Genomic DNA, 19,726 nt, shown 5'->3' on the forward strand with positions numbered 1-19,726 from the left:
ATTGGGGGGACTGCTTGCCTCCCTTGTTGGGGCCCCGGCGGTGCTGCCCGACTGCCCTGCGGGAGTCCCCCTCCTGTGTTTTACTCTGCCCTTATTTTTTTATTAATTTTATTTATTTATTTTAATTTATTTTATGTGTATATATATATATATGTATGTATGTGTATGTGTATATATGTATATGTATGTATGTATATATGTATGTATGTATGTATGTATGTATGTATGTGTATATATATATATATATATATGTATGTGTGTATATATATATATATATGTATATATTATTATTATTATTATTATTTTTTTTTAATCTATTTAATATATTTAACTTATTCTGTTAAATTATATATGGGTACGCGTGTATGTGGGTGTGTGTACGTTTGTATATATGTATGGTGAAATCTGTGTGTATGTATGTAGGTACATATGTATGTGTCGCTGCCCCGGTGTGCATTGCTGATCGCGGCGCCGGGTCTGCTGAGGTGCCGTGGCATGCCGGCTGTGGGCGCAGGGCTGGGCCCTTATGGCTTTTTGCCGGATGGGATGCCTGGTGGGTGGTGGGCGGGGGGGGCCTGGACGTGCGGGAGGGGCTGCGGGGTTTGGTGGCGTTGGGCACTGTTGGCGACCAGGCCTCTTGTTTATTTTTATTTATTTTATTTTATTTAAAGGGTTTATTTTTATTTTCTTTTTATTTTTTTATTTTCTTTCTATTTTTTTATATATATATTTTTTTTTAATTTATTTATTTTTATTTATTTATTTTTTTTTGTGTGTGTTGTGTATGTATGTGTTTGTGTATATGTGGGCTTATGTATATGTGTGTGGGTGTATTAATGTGTATATATGTGTGGATGTGTATGTTTATATGTATATGCATGCGTGTGTATATGTGTATGTATATGTATATGCATATATGTATGTGTGTATGAATGTGTAGGTGTGTGCATGGGTGTGGATGTCCGGTGGCTCAATTGGCCTGGCTGTGGATGAGTTGGGGTAGGTGGGTTGGTGGCCTCGGTGGTAGCCGGGGGTGTGCGTTGTTGTGGTTTACGGGGTCTGTCGCTTTTTTGTTTTGGTTTCGGCGGCCGCGGGTGTTTACGCTGCGGACGGGCGGTGGTGGTGATGGTTGCTGCGGTGATACCAGCGGTTGGCATCGCTGTGTTGGGTTGGAGTGGTTGGGGGACTGTGGCTGGTGTCTGTGCGCTTGTGGGGTTGTGGGGCTGGCTGGCGTTGGCTTGCCGGCTGGTTTGGGGGCTGGCGGGCGGACGGGATGCATTGGCTCCTTCCCCTGGCCGGGACTCGTATGGGTACGTTGCTGTGTGGATGGCCGGGATGCGGTGTTTGCATTGGGCGTGGGGGCTGTGCGGTTTTTCTGCGTTTGGTTGCCGGTATGGGCTCTGCAGGGTTGGGTTGGGGCGGGCGGGGGCTGGCTTTGTTTGGCGGGGGGAGGGCTCGCGTGGCGTCACGTTAAAGTGGTCTGGTGTGGGTCACGGGCTGTGGCGGGGGGTGGCGGCCTCCTGGCCGTAGTTCCTGGTTGTCGGCCGCGTGGACTGGGGGGATGTCCGGGCCCTCTACTCCTCCTACTTATAGCGCACACAGTCACACATATATAGGACTTTGGGGATTGTCCTGTGGGGAGGCGTGGCGGGGGGTTGAGGATGCCTCCAATGGGGCTCCAGTCCTCCTGTCTTGTCCCCTGCTCGTCCATCCCTCAATCTTAGCTGCATATTAGACACTTAGGATTTGGGGGGCTTGGTTTGGTTGGGACCCACCATGACCTTGATGTCCCCCAATTTTAATCGCATTATTAGTTCCCACAAGCATATATATCTCACTCACGCTACAGTACACACATCAATAGGGACTGGAGGTCGGCTGTAACGGCTGACCTCCTAATTTTAACTACACAGTAGACACTCTGGGGGCCTTGTACACATGCATGGGGGGTTTGGGGTTCGGCGCACCCCTCATTGCCTCGTCGGCCGGCAGGGACTGCGGTCTGGTGGCCTGCCAGGCTTTTATTCATTTATTATTGTTATATATATTTTTTTATTTTTAATGTATTTATTATTTTTATTTTTATTATTTACTTATTTTTATTTTATTTTATTTTTAAAATTTTATTTTTTATTTTATTTTATTTTTTTTAATCTTATTATTTATTTGTGTGTGGCGTCGCGCGGGTCTCACTTCCTGTTGGGTGGGGTCCGTGCCCGTGTGGCCCGACCTTGCGCTGTGGGGTCTCTGTTGGTGACTTGGTGTGGTGGCGGCGCAGCCCCCGTGTCTGGTCTGGATGCTGTGTCTCGGTTGTTTGGGCGGTGGTGTGTTTGTGCTGGTTTGGTTTCGGGTGGGGGGCCTTTTGGTTTGGGGGGTTGTTGGTGTCTCTTGTTTGCGTGTTGGCGTTCGGGCTGACTGGCGGGCTGGCGCCGGCTGGTCTCCGTGGTCCTGGTGGCGTGTGGTTGCTGGTCGCAGTTTTTTTTTGATCGCTTTGATTTGATTGGCTGGTGCTGGCTGTCTGGGGTTATTGCGGCTGCTGTTTCTGCTGCCGTTTGTTTGTGGTGTGGGCGCCCGTGGCTGCTGGGTCTGGTGCAGGGGTGTGGCTGATGTTGTGACTGGTGGCAGCGCCCGCGAGTGATGGCTGTCGGGGCTGACGAACTGTGTATATGTATGTATATGTGTGTGTATGTATGTATGTTTATATATGTGTATGTGTACATATGTGTATGTATATGTATATATGTGTATGTGTGGGTATGTATACATGTATGTGTGTATGTGTATGTATATATGTATGTATGTATGTATATTTCTGGGGGTACGCTCTGGGCCTGCCTGTCAGACGGGGGTCGACGCCTCAGGCTACTGCATCCGAACTGCGTGTCTGGAGCTCCTGGGTCCCGCTGTCCATCCCTTCCGGGTGCCCGTCTTGGTTGGGGCCTGTTGGGCCTAGTCCCTGCGTCTATTGTGGTAGCTTGGTGCTGCAAGGTATTCCGAGGTGCTGCGAGTCGGCCAGTTGCTGGGGTAGTGACCTTGTTTGTCAGCATGTCTGTGATCTTCTTTTAATTCTTTTTTTTAATTTTTATTAATTAATTAATTAATTTATTTATTTATTTATTTTTTTAATATATTTGGGGTGGGTGGCCCTGTGCCTGGATGGTCCTGCGGCGGCCGGTTTGGGTGGGGTGGCCGGGGGCTGGCCTCGCCGCGCTCTCCGGGGGTGGGGGGTGGGCTCGTGGGGGCCCGGTTGCCGGTGGGGCGGGGGCGGTCTTCCCGTCCGGTTGCGGGGAGTCTCTGGGTCCCTCGGGCGGGGCGTCTCGCCTTTCTGCCCGTGTGGGGTGTGGTCTCTCGCTGGCTTGGGGTCTGGCTGTCCCCTGCTTTTCTCGTGCCCTGTCCTCTGCCGGGTGCGTCTGTCTGCGGCCTGCTGCTGGCCCTTGTGGGCGGTACGGTGGGTCGGGCTCTGGGGTTCCTGTCGCTGGCCGGCTTGGCTGCGTGGGGGCGGTGGTCCCTGGTTCCCTGGGCACCACGCCTCCTGTTTGTGGGTTGGGCTCTCGGGGGTGATGGGGCCGTGCTCTGGCTCCCACGCACTCTGGGAGTCGAATGTATTGTACATGCAAATTCACATATGCTCACATACGTACATAGGTACCTGCGCTCCCACATACATACACAAATACAGTACATATTTACCTACCTAATGTTCGTACATCCACACGCACATTCAATATACAAACATACACATACACATACTGTACATATACATTCACTGTACAAACACATATACACATTCTGTACATATACAAGTACATATGCATACTTACACTCATGCACATAATCACGTTTCATCAAACATATATTAACGTTGTTGCCCTAGGGTAAACTGGATGTAACACATGGCACACTGACAAAGCTTAACCTATTGTGACTATAACAATCTACAAGGTTAATGTAGGTTGCTTCTCTTTCTCCCCCTCCATTTTTCTGCATTCTTTCGTATCTCAAGTTATCATTACGTATATGTATTGTTGCATTTAAACAACTGTATTGTTGATAATAAAGGTAAATTATTGGTATTGTTCATTATCAATAGCGCTATTTCTATTGGTATTTGTATTGATCCATTTGTAGTGTAATAATGCTCATTGTCATTTCTGTATTATTTTTTATTTTTCGCTAACTGCTTATTTGCTATTACTTTTACCATCATATTTGTACATGTCATATTTGCTGATGTTGCTCTATTGTTGTTGTTGTTTGCTGTTGTTGTTTTTGTCTCTCTGTCTAATCCCCCTCTTGTCCCCACAATTTCCCCCTCTGTCTTCTTTTTTTTTTCTCTTTCTATCCCCTCCTGCTCCAGCCCGGCTGCACTAAATGATAATATAAATACATTTAATAAAGTCAAATACAAATAAGGCAACAAGAGAAGTATCCTACACTTCTCTTTTGTAAAGTAAATCTGAACAGCCGACATGGGCATCTACATCAACTATATGATTTGCCTGAGAAGCTGGACAGGACACAAAAAAAAAAAAAAAAAGAAAAAAAAAAAAAAGAATATGTCTTAATTGTGAGCTAAATTGTAAAAACAAGATCACAGTGAGCGTGAAGTCATCATTTGGTCAGAAGTTCGGATTCATCTTCCTTCTTGCTCCTCTTGTTTTTGCAAAGTAAGCAAGCAACAGAGTTTCAGTTTTAAGTGTTTGTTGTCGTTGATGTCAACGTCTTACAGCTTGTCCAAACAGTCGACATAAACGAGTGGCACTGTAAAATGAACACAAAACTCTGAACACATGTTTCACTCTTGGTACCAGTTTTGTCCTTAAAAGTCTTTAGTTGCTCGCATTTGAGAACATAATATACAACATCACAAGGAAGGTGTGGCAGGGGGTGCAGCACATCATCGGCTACAAATCCAGCAACTTCGCTGTGGCTGACGGAGACGCCTCGCTGGCGGAGAAACTGAACATCATCTTCGCTCGCTTCGAGGCAGAGCAACCACATGTAGTCACATCACAACCCTCAACCCGTCACAACGTCCTCATGTCTGAGGAACATGAGGTGCGGCGCACACTAAGGAGGGTGAACCCAAGGAAAGCTGCTGGACCAGATGGGGTACCTGGACGTGTACTAAAGACCTGTGCAGACAAGCTGGCTGTTGTCTTTACCAGGATTTTCAACCAGTCCTTGTCTCAGTACGTCGTCCCACCCTGTCTTAAAGGCCTACTGAAACCCACTACTACCCACCACGCAGTCTGAGAGTTTATACATCAATGATGAAATCTTAACATTGCAACACATGCCAATACGGCCGGGTTAGCTTACTAAAGTGCAATTTTAAATTTCGCGCGACATATCCTGCTGAAAACGTCTCGGTATGATGACGTCAGCGCGTGACGTCGCGGATTGTAGAGGACATTTTGAGACAGCATGGTGGCCAGCTATTAAGTCGTCTGTTTTCATCGACTACAGCAACACAAACACAGCCGGTGATTCATTGTTTACATTCCCAAAAGATGACAGTCAAGCTTTACCATTGGCCTGTGGAGAACTGGGACAACAGAGACTCTTACCAGGAGGACTTTGAGTTGGATACGCAGACACGGTACCGTGAGTACGCTTCCAAACATTTGATCGCTTCCCCGTACGTGCGTGCCGCTATGTGCATGTCACGTATGTAACTTTGGGGAAATATATGTGCTGTATGAACTTCGGGGAGGTGAACGGTACTTTGGGCTGTGGGATTGAGTGTGTTGTGCAGGTGTTTGAGTTGTATTGGCGGGTTATATGGACGGGAGGGGGGAGGTGTTTGTTATGCGGTATTAATTTGTGGCATATTAAATATAAGCATGGTTGTGTTGTGGCTAATAGAGTATATATATGTCTTGTGTTTATTTACCGTTTTAGTCATTCCCAGCTGAATATCAGGTCCCACCCGCCTCTCACAGCATCTTCCCTATCTGAATCGCTTCCACTGCCCTCTAGTCCTTCACTCTCACTTTCCTCATCCACAAATCTTTCATCCTCGCTCAAATTAATGGGGAAATCATCGCTTTCTCAGTCCAAATCGCTCTCGCTGCTGGTGGCCATGATTGTAAACAATGTACGGATGTGAGGAGCTCCACAACCTGTGACGTCAAGCTACTCGTCTGCTACTTCCGGTACAGGCAAGGCTTTTTCATCAGCGACCAAAAGTTGCGAACTTTATCGTCGATGTTCTCTACTAAATCCTTTCAGCAAAAATATGGCAATATCGCGAAATGATCAAGTATGACACATAGAATGGACCTGCTATCCCCGTTTAAATAAGAAAATCGCATTTCAGTAGGCCTTTAAGTCCTCTGTTATTGTTCCACTGCCAAACAAAACTGCAGTAAGCAGCTTGAATGTCTACCGTCCAGTGGCACTTACACCAATCATTATGAAGTGCTTTGAAACTCTGGTTCGGGGGCACATCACCTAAGTCTGCCACCTGCATTGGACTCACCAGTTTGCGTACAGGGCCAACAGATCTACAGAGGCTGCTATCACAACAGCCCTCCACACTGCTCTGAGCCACCTAGAGCAACAGGGGAGCTATGCAAGGCTATTCTTTGTTGATTTTAGCTCTGCCTTCAAAACCATCCTACCCCACAGACTGGTGCCCAAACTGACGGGGCTCGGACGGTCTTCCTCCATCTGCCACTGGATCCTGGACTTCCTGACAAATCGCTCTCAGAGGGTGAGAGTAGGCTCCCACCTCTCAGCATCCATCAGCATCAGCACCGGCTCCCCCCAGGGCTGCCACTACGACACCACAGTAGTGGGACTCATTTCTGAGGGGGATGAGTCTGCCTACAGAAATGAAGTGGAGCGGCTGACTGGGTGGTGCAGGGAAAATAACCTGGTCCTTAACACCACCAAGACGAAGGAGCTGATCATGGACTTCCGGAGGAAAAAAACAGAAAGTATCCAACCACTGTATGTCTATGTGGAGAGGATCTCTAACTTCAGGTTCCTGGGTATCCAGATTGAGGAAGACCTGTTGTGGAGTGCGAACACCTCAGTGACCATCAAAAAGGCACAGCAGAGACTTTACTTTGAGACTCCTCAGAAAGAACCACCTGTCACAAAAACTGCTTGTGTCTTTCTATCGCTGTTCAAAAGAGAGTGTGTTGACATACTGCATGTGTGTATGGTGTGCCAGCTGCACAGCTGCAGAAAGAAATGCACTTCAATGGGTCATAAAAACTGCCATGAAGATCACTGGCTGCTCTCTCCCCTCCCTAGATGAACTGTACAGTGCCAGGCATACTTGCCAACCCTCCCGGATTTTCCGGGAGACTCCCAAAATTCAGCGCCTCTCCCGAAAACCTCCCGGAACTAATTTTCTCCCGAAAATCTCCCGAAATTCAGGCGGAGCTGGAGGCCACGCCCCCTCCAGCTCCATGCGGACCTGAGTGACGTGTTGACAGCCTGTTCACACGTCCGCTTTCCCACAATATAAACAGCTAATGATCGAGGGCGAGTTCTTGGTTTCTTATGTGGGTTTATTGTTAGGCAGTTTCATTAACGTCCTCCCAGCGCGGTAACAACACACAACAACAGCAGTCAAGTTTTCGTCCTACCGTAAAGCAGTTCGTCTGCCGTAAACAGCAATGTTGTGACACTTTTAAACAGGACAATACTGCCATCTACTGTACATGCATATGTGACCCACCCATAATGTGTCACATTTTTGTGTTGATTTATTTATTTTATTTTGTGGTTTGAATTCGTTTTTGGAGCTGTCATTACACATTTATCAGTATTCACATTGGTCAGTAGGGGGCAGTAGGGCGTTTCTTCCCAATTGAATGCTATCACCTGCAGACCGGAAGTGTCTTGTCATTCTGATGAGCGCGACCAGTCTGTGAACAATTGAAACGTCCTGTGTGCGTTTTCCTCCTGTATAACAGGTTAGTTTTGGTGAGTCAACTCACTGAATAATATCCATGTGATCTTTATAAGTGTAAGTACACATTCTGATGGTAGAGTCTAACTCTAAAGTGTTTGTGTGAGTTGTAGTTTGTATTTGTGAATGAATCCAGTGCACAGCTGCAGTAATCAATACAAAAAGGCGACGTGAGTGCGCAATGTTTATATAGGAACTTCTGATCCTAATTCAGACTCCCAAATTAGAGCTCCCGTTTTCTTATTGATTTTATAATGTATATTTGTATAATGTGTGTGTTCTGAAAAAGTGACAGAGAATAGAACAAGGATGGACAATTCAACCCTTAACTCAACAATGATTAGATGAGTGTTATGTGTGTGTATATGTGTAAATAAATGAACACTGAAATTCAAGTATTTCTTTTATTTATATATATATATATATATATATATATATATATATATATATATATATATATATATATATATATATATATATATATATATATGTAATAAAAAAAAAATATATATATATATAGGTATATATATATATAGCTGAAAGTCAAGTATTTCTTATACATATATCTTAACCACGCCCCCCAAACACGCCCCCACCCCCCACCTCCCGAAATCGGCGGTCTCAAGGTTGGCAAGTATGGTGCCAGGTGCCTCAAAAAGGCCCAAAACATCATAAGGGACCCATCTCATCCCGGACATAAACTTTTAGAACTGCTGCCCTTGGGCAGGAGATACAGGACAATAAAATGCTGGACAAACAGGTTCAAGAACACTTTCTACCCAAGAGCAATAGTGTCGCGAACACAATCAAGGCATACAAAAGAATGACTGTGCACGTGAGTTGTGTGCTTGGTATTTATGTTTTTTATTTATTTATTTTTATCTTAGTACCAATGTTCTTATGTTTTTATGTTTCATCTATAAATTTGCCCTAATGAGTTTACTTGCAATTTCGTTGTACAATGTACAATGACAATAAAGATCTATTCTATTATATTCTATAATCTGTTCCAGTTCTAACAATTAAAGCTTTCAAGTTTACATTTAAGATGCATATTATCTATGTAAAGTGGTCACTCTTATAATACAGTGCATCTAGGATTTTAAAGTGCCATTGAGTAATGCTTTTGTGGTACCCAGTGTTTGTTTGAAAAACAGCACCATCTGTTGGTCAGATTTTTTCATTGCAACTGACATGTTTTGAATTTCAGGTAGAAAGTCTAACCCCTGATTTCCATAGGATGCGTTATGGCGGCGGACTATTTCCGTTTTTATTCAAGTCAATGTGTCCCTGCGCTAAATTATACGCAGAGCTTCTATTTTTGCCGGAACGCGGCGGATCAATTCAGCTAAATCCTGCTTGTGTTGGACAGGAAGTCATGCACAAACACAAAGTAAATTATTCGGTTTACTTTCAAAATAAAATAGTCAATCTTCAAGTGTATTTTACACTTTGACATGGCTGTGGACGGCCATGAAGTCAACTTGTCAAAGGTTTTCAATTTCACCTTGTTGACCCAAATGCTGATACTGGAGGTCCAAAGTTAAAGAATCATATACAGGCATATCCCGGGCAGCTATGTGCGCATATGGAGTCCTGTGTCAAATGCCAGCTGATACGGAGGCTGAGGAAGCAGGGCTGTGGTTCTGGGAGTTGTGTGCGTCTACATTGCTCGTCAGGGATTACCGTATTTTCCGCACTATAAGGCGCACCTTAAAACCTCCAATTTTGTCAAAAGCTGACAGTGCGCCTTATAATCCGGTGCGCCTTATATATGGACCAATATTGAGCCTCCAACAGTTTCAATCAATCAATCAATCGCAACTACGGTAAGCAGCCGCCGACTTAATTTTCCCCCGTAGAAGAAGTTCTTCTTCTACGGTAAGCAGCCGCCCCCGTAGAAGAAGAAGAAGCGCGCGGTGCGTGCTGGGATATATGACTGCGCGAGGCGTGCCGTTTCATTTCCATTTGTTTGTTTATGTAAAGACCCCAAAATGGCTCATATTAAGAGACACGCTTACGACGCTTACGTAGAACACGGGAATAGAGCAGCAGCGACACTGACTCGATTAATGACGACTTCAACGAGACGGATGCCGTATACGCCCAACTGTTTAATTCGGACACTGAAGAAGAAGAATTCGAGGGATTCGTGGATGAGGAATAACTTCATAAAGTGAGCTTTACATGTTTACTTTGTGTGTTGTGTTGTGTGACATTAGCGTTTGAGCAACGTTGAGTTATTGATGTATTGTTATTGCTCTGCACTATTTCGAATGTTACTATATTGTGATTGCTCTAACGTTTGATTTAGACTTAGACAAACTTTAATGATCCACAGGGGAAATTGTTCAACACAGTAGCTCAGTTACAATGATGGAAAGTGTAAGGATGGAAAGGACAATGCAGGTATAAATAGACTAATGTAGCGATAAAAAATCCAACATATACGAATATATACATAATATGTGTACAGAATAATATATATACAGATATGTTATATTATGTCTATAACATATATACAATATATACCAATGACCATGTACAATATTACAGTATATGTGACAGTAGCAGCATAAAATAGAGATTTACCGTAACAGCATCACTGTTTTTTACGTGTTTATTGAATCAGGGAAAAGTTCCCCTCCACTATGTGATATAAATGTTGCACTACATGTTATACCTTGTTGTTGTTAAAAGATAAACAAAACACCACGTCACTGACTTTACCTCGGGGAAATTAATAAAACAGCTGTTTATTCATTTTGGGAGTGAACGGAGTTGTCAGAACGCTGGTTTGTAATCTATTAATAAAGTTTGACTGACCTGTCTGACTGTTTTGTTGACATTCCCTTCAGCGCAGCTCCATCTAATGGATGCATAACGTAACTCCAGCCTCTACTGTAGCGTCTATTCTATGCGCCTTATAATGCGGTGCGCCTTATATATGAACAAAGTTTTAAAATATGCCATTCATTGAAGGTGCGCCTTATAATCCGGTGCGCCTTATAGTGCAGGAAATACGGTATGTTACTGTTGTGTTGTTGCTTGCTTAAAGTTGTCGTTCTGCAAGGCAAAACTGTTGTCTTTTTCACGAGTCAAGGGAAGTCAATGCCTTCACAGACAGGCCCGCCTGATGGAGAGCAAAGATTAAGACGTTCCACAGTGTCAGTGTTTACTTTATCCCATGATTATGCGTAAGAGTCTGTGCTATTTCCCTACAAGGCGGAGCGGCAACACAACGGTGGTGGGGATAGCCGCCGTTCTGACCCTTCCTCTGGAAACCAGAGATAGTTAGCATCGACAAAACTGTCTATGACATTCTCACTTACTCTTGTCTGAAAGTGTATTAAATCTAAAAATAATATATATTTACTAGGGCTGTTAACATTAACAAATGACGCATGTGATTAATTAAAAAAAATTAATGCGTTATCATATATGAATGAAGATTAATCACTTCCAGGTTAAGGCTTAACCCGGAGGACGCACGTTTTGTTACACAGTCTGTGATTGTGATGAGAGACAAAACAGAACTTTAGATGAAACTGAGCTAACTTGTTAGTATTGCAGCGACAAAAGTTCTTATCGTCGGCACAGTTCAAGATTAAAATACCACATCTTAATTCGAAACATGTACTCGAGAATGGCGCTAATAGCATTAATGCTACATCGACATCAAGCAGAGAAGAACGCTACGCTGGCAGTTTAGCTGCGTCAGTGTTGTCAACAAAAGTACCACAGTTCAGGTAAACATATGCCTTTGATACCGCATGTAAACCATAGAACATCTGTGAAGACCAAGTCCTGCAAGAAGATGTCATCAAAATGCTCCTTGATAATTACTAGTGAAATCTTTTGCTAGCTTTACAGCTTTTTTTGCAGGTATAAACCTCAGAGTCAAATATTTTGTAACTTCGCGCATGCTAACTGTTAGTGTGCTAGCTTTTTTAATTGCTAATTTCACATGTATGCACCTCAGAGTAAAAACTATTTTTACTTCACGCATGCTAACTTTCAGCATGCTATTGTTAACATGTTAATATGCTCGGTTGTTTGCTCATTTTTCAGGTATAAGCGCAAGAGTTTTGTATTTTTTACTTGACGCTATCTGGCTAACTATTAGCATTTCAGTCGGACTTTACAGCATTTGTATGCAATTTCTACCAAAATTATCGTTTTCTAGTTTTGTATGCTTTGAGTTACACATAATACTCAGTTAAGTTCTATAAACCTTCTTCACTGTGGAGTTACTGGGTGAGATTGTTGAGCTGATTGGAGAACTATCTTCAGAAACTAGTGGGGTCCATGACAAGTAGGCTTACTAGTAAATACATTTGAGTAACCATTTATCTTTTCATATCAAAATCATTGATTGATTGATTGAGACTTTTATTAGTAGATTGTACAGTGAAGTACATATTCCGTACAATTGACCACTAAATGGTAACACCCGAATAAGTTTTTCAACTTGTTTAAGTCGGGGTCCACTGATTGATTGATTCATGATACAGATATATACTATCATGAAGGTTTAAGAGTGTATGAAGTGTTTTAAGGGCATAGAAAATGTTTCTAAGTGTTTGTCTAAGCTGTGGAAAGTGTTTGGAAAGGCTATAAATGAATATGATATTCATAAATATCATAAAATAAATAGCCTCCCTAAATTCACCTACCACTGGTCGAGAAAACACTATTCCACTGTAGTATATTTGCATGCACGCACACACACGTACACTAATACACACACACCTCTACATTCCAGTTTCGAAGGGTCGTAGTCCTGTCCTGTCTTGCAGTAGCACTCATAGCTGCCATCAGTATCCAGACAAAAGCCTCCTTTGCAAACCTCCTGGCCAAACAGTGTGCACTCATCTGCATCTGCAAAGCACAAGTCAATCATTACACATACTTTTACCCAGCAGGCACAAGACACTGATACAACGTTGATTATACATATATGTTTGATAAAACTGACTTCTAAACAACATTGCAAAATAGAGACAACAAATTGATGTCGAATGTTGGATCCATGTTGTTGGTTGGGAAATGACCACACTAGATCAAATCAAAGTCAGAACCTGACATTGAATAAATGTCGTCAAAAAGCTTGTTTCAACGTTGGATTTGTGTTGTAGTACAAACCCCGTTTCCATGAGTTGGGAAATTGTGTTAGATGTAAATACAATGATTTGCAAATCCTTTTCAACCCATATTCAGTTGAATATGCTACAAAGACAACATATTTGATGTTCAAACTGATAAACATTTTTTTTTTGTGCAAATAATCATTAATTTTAGAATTTGATGCCAGCAACACGTGACAAAGAAGTTGGGAAAGGTGGCAATAAATACTGATAAAGTTGAGGAATGCTCATCAAACACTTATTTGGAACATCCCACAGGAGAACAGGCAAATTAGGAACAGGCGGGTGCCATGATTGGGTATAAAAGTAGATTCCATGAAATGCTCAGTCATTCACAAACAAGGATGCGGCGAGGGTCACCACTTTGTCAACAGATGCGTGAGCAAATTGTTGAACAGTTTAAGAAAAACCTTTCTCAACCAGCTATTGCAAGGAATTTAGGGATTTCACCATCTACGGTCCGTGATATCATCAAAGGGTTCAGAGAATCTGGAGAAATCACTGCACGTAAGCAGCTAAGCCTGTGACCTTCGATCCCTCAGGCTGTACTGCATCAACAAGCGACATCAGTGTGTAAAGGATATCACCACATGGGCCCAGGAACACTTCAGAAACCCACTGTCAGTAACTACAGTTGGTCGCTACATCTGTAAGTGCAAGTTAAAACTCTCCTATGCAAGGCGAAAACCGTTTATCAACAACACCCAGAAACGCCGTTGGCTTCGCTGGGCCTGAGCTCATCTAAGATGGACTGATACAAAGTGGAAAAGTGTTCTGTGGTCTGACGAGTCCACATTTCAAATTGTTTTTGGAAACTGTGGACGTCGTGTCCTCCGGACCAAAGAGGAAAAGAACCATCCGGATTGTTATAGGCGCAAAGTTGAAAAGCCAGCATCTGTGATGGTATGGGGGTGTATTAGTGGCCAAGGCATTGGTAACTTACACATCTGTGAATGCGCCATTAATGCTGAAAGGTACATACAGGTTTTGGAGCAACATATGTTGCCATCCAAGCAACGTTACCATGGACGCCCCTGCTTATTTCAGCAAGACAATGCCAAGCCACGTGTTACATCAGCTTCATAGTAAAAGAGTGCGGGTACTAGACTGGCCTGCCTGTAGTCCAGACCTGTCTCCCATTTGAAAATGTGTGGCGCATTATGAAGCCTAAAATACCACAACGAAGACCCCCGGACTGTTGAACAACTTAAGCTGTACATCAAGCAAGAATGGGAAAGAATTCCACCTGAGAAGCTTAAAAAATGTGTCTCCTCAGTTCCCAAACGTTTACTGAGTGTTGTTAAAAGGAAAGGCCATGTAACACAGTGGTGAACATGCCCTTTCCCAACTACTTTGGCATGTGTTGCAGCCATGAAATTCTAAGTTAATTATTATTTGCAAAAAAAAATCAAGTTTATGAGTTCGAACATCAAATATCTTGTCTTTGTAGTGCATTCAATTGAATATGGGTTGAAAATGATTTGCAAATCGTTGTATTCCGTTTATATTTACATCTAACACAATTTTCCAACTCATATGGAAACGGGGTTTGTATATTAGTTGGAAAATGACCAAAATTCAATGGTCAAATCAATGTCATAATTAAACGTTGTCAAAAAGAATGTTGTTTCAACGTTATGTTTAAGTTGCTCAACGTCAAGACCTAATTCAACAAACTTTCCACGTTGTTTTAATGTCTTAACCTCTTAAGGCCCAAGCTGTTTTTTACATGCTTTTTTTTTTATTTCTCTTTGCTATTTGGGCTTATTGGACCCTAATTAGAATAAAAACTAAGAATCATCTTTTGATATGATGTACTTAGTCCATAAGTACACAAATGTGTACTTCATGTTTAGTGACATGCTAATTCTTATTTTTACACTTTTTTGACAGTATAAGTGTTCACTTTTTTGACAGTATAAGTGTTCACATAAGCAGCCATAAGACCCCAATTCAGTAGTGTACACAATTTTGGAAATAAGAGCTAAAAGGTGCTGTCCACGCATGTGGCAACTAAGCCTTTAGAGGTTTTTAATGCGTGCTGGGTAGGTTCCAATGCCACAAAGCTAAATGATATTCAGAGCTCCAATCATTATTACGTTTAAGGTCAAAAAATCTACTCTTGACACATTTGAAAAGAATGTGAACATTAACAATTTACGGTGGAGATGATTGCTGATGATGATTGGCTCCAATTGAGCCATGTTTAATGCAGTGACCTGTTTTATTTTGGCAGGTTGTTACATCCAGTTTTATTTCACCACCGTTGGCTTAATTGGACAGAATTAAACAGCTTTTTGCTACAGGTGCTTTTATTTAAATAGTTTAAGTTAAAGTACCCATGATTGTCACACACACACTAGGTGTGGCGAAATTATTGTCTGCATTTGACCCATCACCCTTGATCACCCTCTGGGAGGGTGGGGGGAGCAGTGAGCAGCAGCGGTGGCCACACCCGGGAATCATTTTTGGTGATTTAACCCCCAATTCCAACCCTTGATGCTGAGTGTCAAGCAAGGAGGTAATGGGTCACATTTTTATAGTCTTTGGTATGACTCGGCCGGGGTTTGAACTCACAACCTACCGATCTCAGGGCGGACATACATGTTGTGCTTATGAGTTTGTGGCTCTTTCACAAAAAGGTGCAGTGAGTAATAAACCTAAGCTAGGGTGGGTTGTCGATATAAGGGTTGCAATATATAGACGATGTATGATCAAATACGATAAATTTGGCCATAAACTGAACTTTTAATGCAATCGTTTTAACGTGCTAATGTAGGCTGATGACAGGTTTCAGCTGTGTCCCGCAAATTTGACTGCGACAAGCGAACAAGCTAAAGCTTTTGAAGTAAACAAAGGTGGGTGGATATCGACAGTAATGATATCAAGCATAGTATCAATAGTACAGTGGTGAGAGTAATATATGTTTATTTATTTTTTGTTATTGTTTACAAACTCACAAAATAAGGCTTTGAACACAAGAGGACTTTAAGGGCAAAAACCCAAGGAACTTAAATCAGAGTCATTTACACCTGGAAATGATTCAATATGTTATCACATACTAGTGACGTTTGGTGACCTTTCGACCAGGTGAGGCAAGATGCCTTTGGAGTTTGTTTTTTTTAAATGTAACTTAAATTAATATGCTTTAATCATTTGCATGTTGCATGTTAAAATAAGATAAATATTTAAGAATACATATATATATAATATATATGAGAAAAACATTACGATAATGATATTATGATATGATAAATGGGATAAATAAGATATTGCTTTAAATACAATAAATACATTTTTGTTTTCTTACCTTTCTGTATTTGTATCTAGAGCAGCACTATTTATCCTCCATGAAAACATACTTTGTATGATCACATTCGTTTTGTCTTATATAGTCCAGTTTAGACACACATGATTGTTTTGGCAAACTCTACACAAGGCCAAAGCCTTCACCCAAACAGAAGGGCCTCATGTCCAAATGTGAGTGTGGCTCCCATTTCCCCCCAGAGGACAGAACTGGAATTACAGACACAATTTCCCAACAGCTGAAGACCATCCAGTAATCAGGAAAGCTCTCACCTGAAGCAATCAAATCCACTCCTTTTAAGTCTGCGGCTCCAGCTCAGACTTCAGGCCAACAAACACTGCTCTAGGAGAATTTGCCAAATGCAGTAGTGCCCAACTGTTTACAGCAGATCTGGGTATTCTGCGGCCCGGAGGCCAATCATAAATTACAAAATAAATTTTAAAAAGTATCTATGTCGAGTGTGCAGTACAAAGGTGCTGCTTTTGTTTTGAAAAGCGTTATTTGTATTACTTCCGTGTGGACTATGCTCGTGCGCGATTGTGAGTGAATGTGAACAGCGGCAATCACAAATTCATCCATCCATCCATATTCTACCGCTTTTTCCCTTTGGGGTCGCGGGGGCGCTGGAGCCTATCTCAGCTACAATCGGGCGGAAGGCGGGGTACACCCTGGACAAGTCGCCACCTCATCGCAGGCAATCACAAATTACAAAATAAATTAAAAAAAACATCTATGGCGTGCGTGCAATACAACTGTGCTGCTTTTATTTTGAAAAGTGTTATTTATGGGGCGTATGTCCGTGTGTAACCTGTGAGTGAAGGTGCACAGCGACAAGTGATGCCCGGTTACCACCGAGATGTCAGCTCACGCTAAAAAAAGAAAAGTTGATGACGAATGCCGTGTTTTTAACAAGATATGGACTGCCAAGTATTTCTTTACAGAAATTAAAGGTAAAGCCGTGTGCTTAATTTGTGGTACACAGGTTGTTGTGTTCAAAGAATATAATTTGAATCGCCACTACACGGCGAAGCACGAGGAAAAATACCGGAATCTGTCTGATGAAGCGCGCGCAAGGGAGGCTGATGCGTTGATGGTAAAACTGTAAACCCAACAAGGACTTTTTGCCAAATTTCACACCCCCAAATATGCAGCCGTCAGGACAAGTTTCGTCATTTCTCACAAAATCGCCAGAAAAGGTAAGGCGTTTTCTGACGGAGAGTTTATTAAGGAGTGCTGATTTGACTCTGTTGTGCTGATATGCCCGTAGAAGAGGGGCGCATTTGAGAATGTGTCACTCTCCCGACGCACTGTAACGAGGCGGGTTGAGACCATCGCTGGAAACTTGGAGCTTCAGCTGAAGAACAGAACGGCCGACTTTGACTCTTTTTCGTTGGCTTTGGATGAGAGCTGCAAAGTACGTGACACCGCACAGCTGCTCATCTTCTTACGTGGGATAACTGCAGACTTTCAAATCACTGAGGAGCTGGCAGCCATGCAGTCAATTAAAGAGACAACCACAGGTAATGACTTGTTCACATAGGTAAATGCGTGTTTGGACATGTTAGGACTGAAATGGTACAAGCTGGCAGGTGTGACAACAGATGGTTGTCCAAATCTGACGGGGAAAAATTGCCTTTTAAAGAGGATGCAGGATAAAGTGACAGAAATGGACATTTTTTTATTGTATTATACATCAGGAAGTGTTGTGTAAGACAGTGTTAAAAATAAAACCATCAAAAGCAATCTGCTTTTGTATAAAGTTAAGTTAGGTTAAATTAAATTATTATTATTATTATTATTATTTATCTTACGGTATATCAAAAATAATTTGAGCAAAATTTAATTGAAATATTGTCGGTGTGGCCCTCCAGCAGTGCTCGGGTTGCTCATGCGGCCCCCGGTAAAAATGAATTGCCCACCCCTGGTTTACAGAGACCAGGGTGGCTGACGGTGAGATGACTTATATTATTTTGATGTTTGATTTCATATGTTGAATTTATTTTAATTGCCAAGTGGTTGTTAAATGTTTAAATGCCAAATCCAAGCTGTTAAGGGTCACTCTATGTACTTTTGGAAACACTTTTACTTTAAAAAATGGTTTATTGAAATGTAATTTGTTTATATTGGTCCCTAATTGCTTTTTTATTTTTCCACCTTCTTCAAAGGTTTTTCACCTTACAACTATTAAATGAAAAAAAGAGACAATCAAGTCCAAAATAAAAGGAGAAACAGAGATTTGTCTCATCATTGGATTAAAATAAAGAGTGAAGTCCCACTGTAACCCCTGGTCAAAAAGTCCAAAACCGTTTTCAAGTTAGGGGAGGAGAGCACAAACAAACAAAACATAATTGACAGTGATCTTGGATATATAAGGTGATTGAGTTCATTGTAAAAGCAATTATGTAGCAATGATGTCAATTTTTCTGGGACATCCTGTATAATCCTCCATATTGGAAGATACATTCATTCCACTTAATTTAATTACATTCAAAGCAGTGAAACAATGTTTTGCATCTGACAAACACCGGCTTCCTGTTATGCTTTTTATTAATTAACTCTTTTTTTTTTTAAACGCTGGTTAAACATTCTAGCGACACGCGTTTTTATTCATACAGAAAATACATTTATAAAATGGATGGCTGGATGGATGGATTAATTATTAGGCTCTCTCTCCCTCCCCCCTATCTCTCCCTCCCTCCCTCTCTCTCAAACATCTACCTGCAATGGAACTTTTTAATGGTTTCATTTTTGTTATTTTGCCTGAATAACTTTTTTTTTTACTAAATAATGTGTAATAGAATGTAATACATTACTTTCATTAATCCAATAATAATACATTGTTTTGTATAATTATAAGTCTCACATTTGACAACAGTAATACATCAACAAACATTCCCAGAAAATTAATAAATGTATTTAATATCAAGTAATTAGTCTTTTTTTAATCAAATAAAGTCAAATATAGATCTGTAGATGACACTGCTAAGTTGAGTTGTAATTTATTAAAATTATCCCACAAATGTAAAATGATTATTAAATGGAAGAAGTGTAGGACTAAATAAGCTTGGCTTCTTCCTCCACCTTTTCAAAAATGTTGTAATTAGACTCTGGACATTTGTGATGTACCGTATTGTAACTGTATGCATGTTTAAAATAAACTAATAGCTGGGTTGCATATCACGTCATTTTAGTTTTTCTTCTTTGCGGCTTAATTGACACGATGGTCATTAAAACAAGTGAGAGTGAGTGTAGAGTTTGAGCAGAAAAATGCCGCATTGCTGTTCTGTTCTGGGGTGTTCCGGTCGTTCAAACAGAGAGATAAGAAAAAGCTTTCACAGAGTC

At 41.7% G+C, this 19,726-nt stretch overlaps 1 protein-coding gene across 4 annotated transcripts in view; it reads right to left on the reverse strand.

Moving 5' to 3' along the window:
• Window positions 1-19,726, reverse strand: part of ltbp1 (latent transforming growth factor beta binding protein 1) — a 345,179-nt gene that overhangs the window by 37,549 nt on the left and 287,904 nt on the right. For all 4 annotated transcript variants that reach the window (XM_061964602.2, XM_061964595.2, XM_061964590.2 and 1 more), the window contains one exon: window positions 12,683-12,811. In XM_061964602.2, the coding sequence (XP_061820586.2) occupies window positions 12,683-12,811 (129 nt within the window). The remainder of the gene's footprint in view (window positions 1-12,682; window positions 12,812-19,726) is intronic.

The sequence above is a fragment of the Nerophis lumbriciformis genome, linkage group LG02 (genome assembly GCF_033978685.3).
Source record: "Nerophis lumbriciformis linkage group LG02, RoL_Nlum_v2.1, whole genome shotgun sequence".
Classification (NCBI taxonomy): domain Eukaryota; kingdom Metazoa; phylum Chordata; class Actinopteri; order Syngnathiformes; family Syngnathidae; genus Nerophis; species Nerophis lumbriciformis.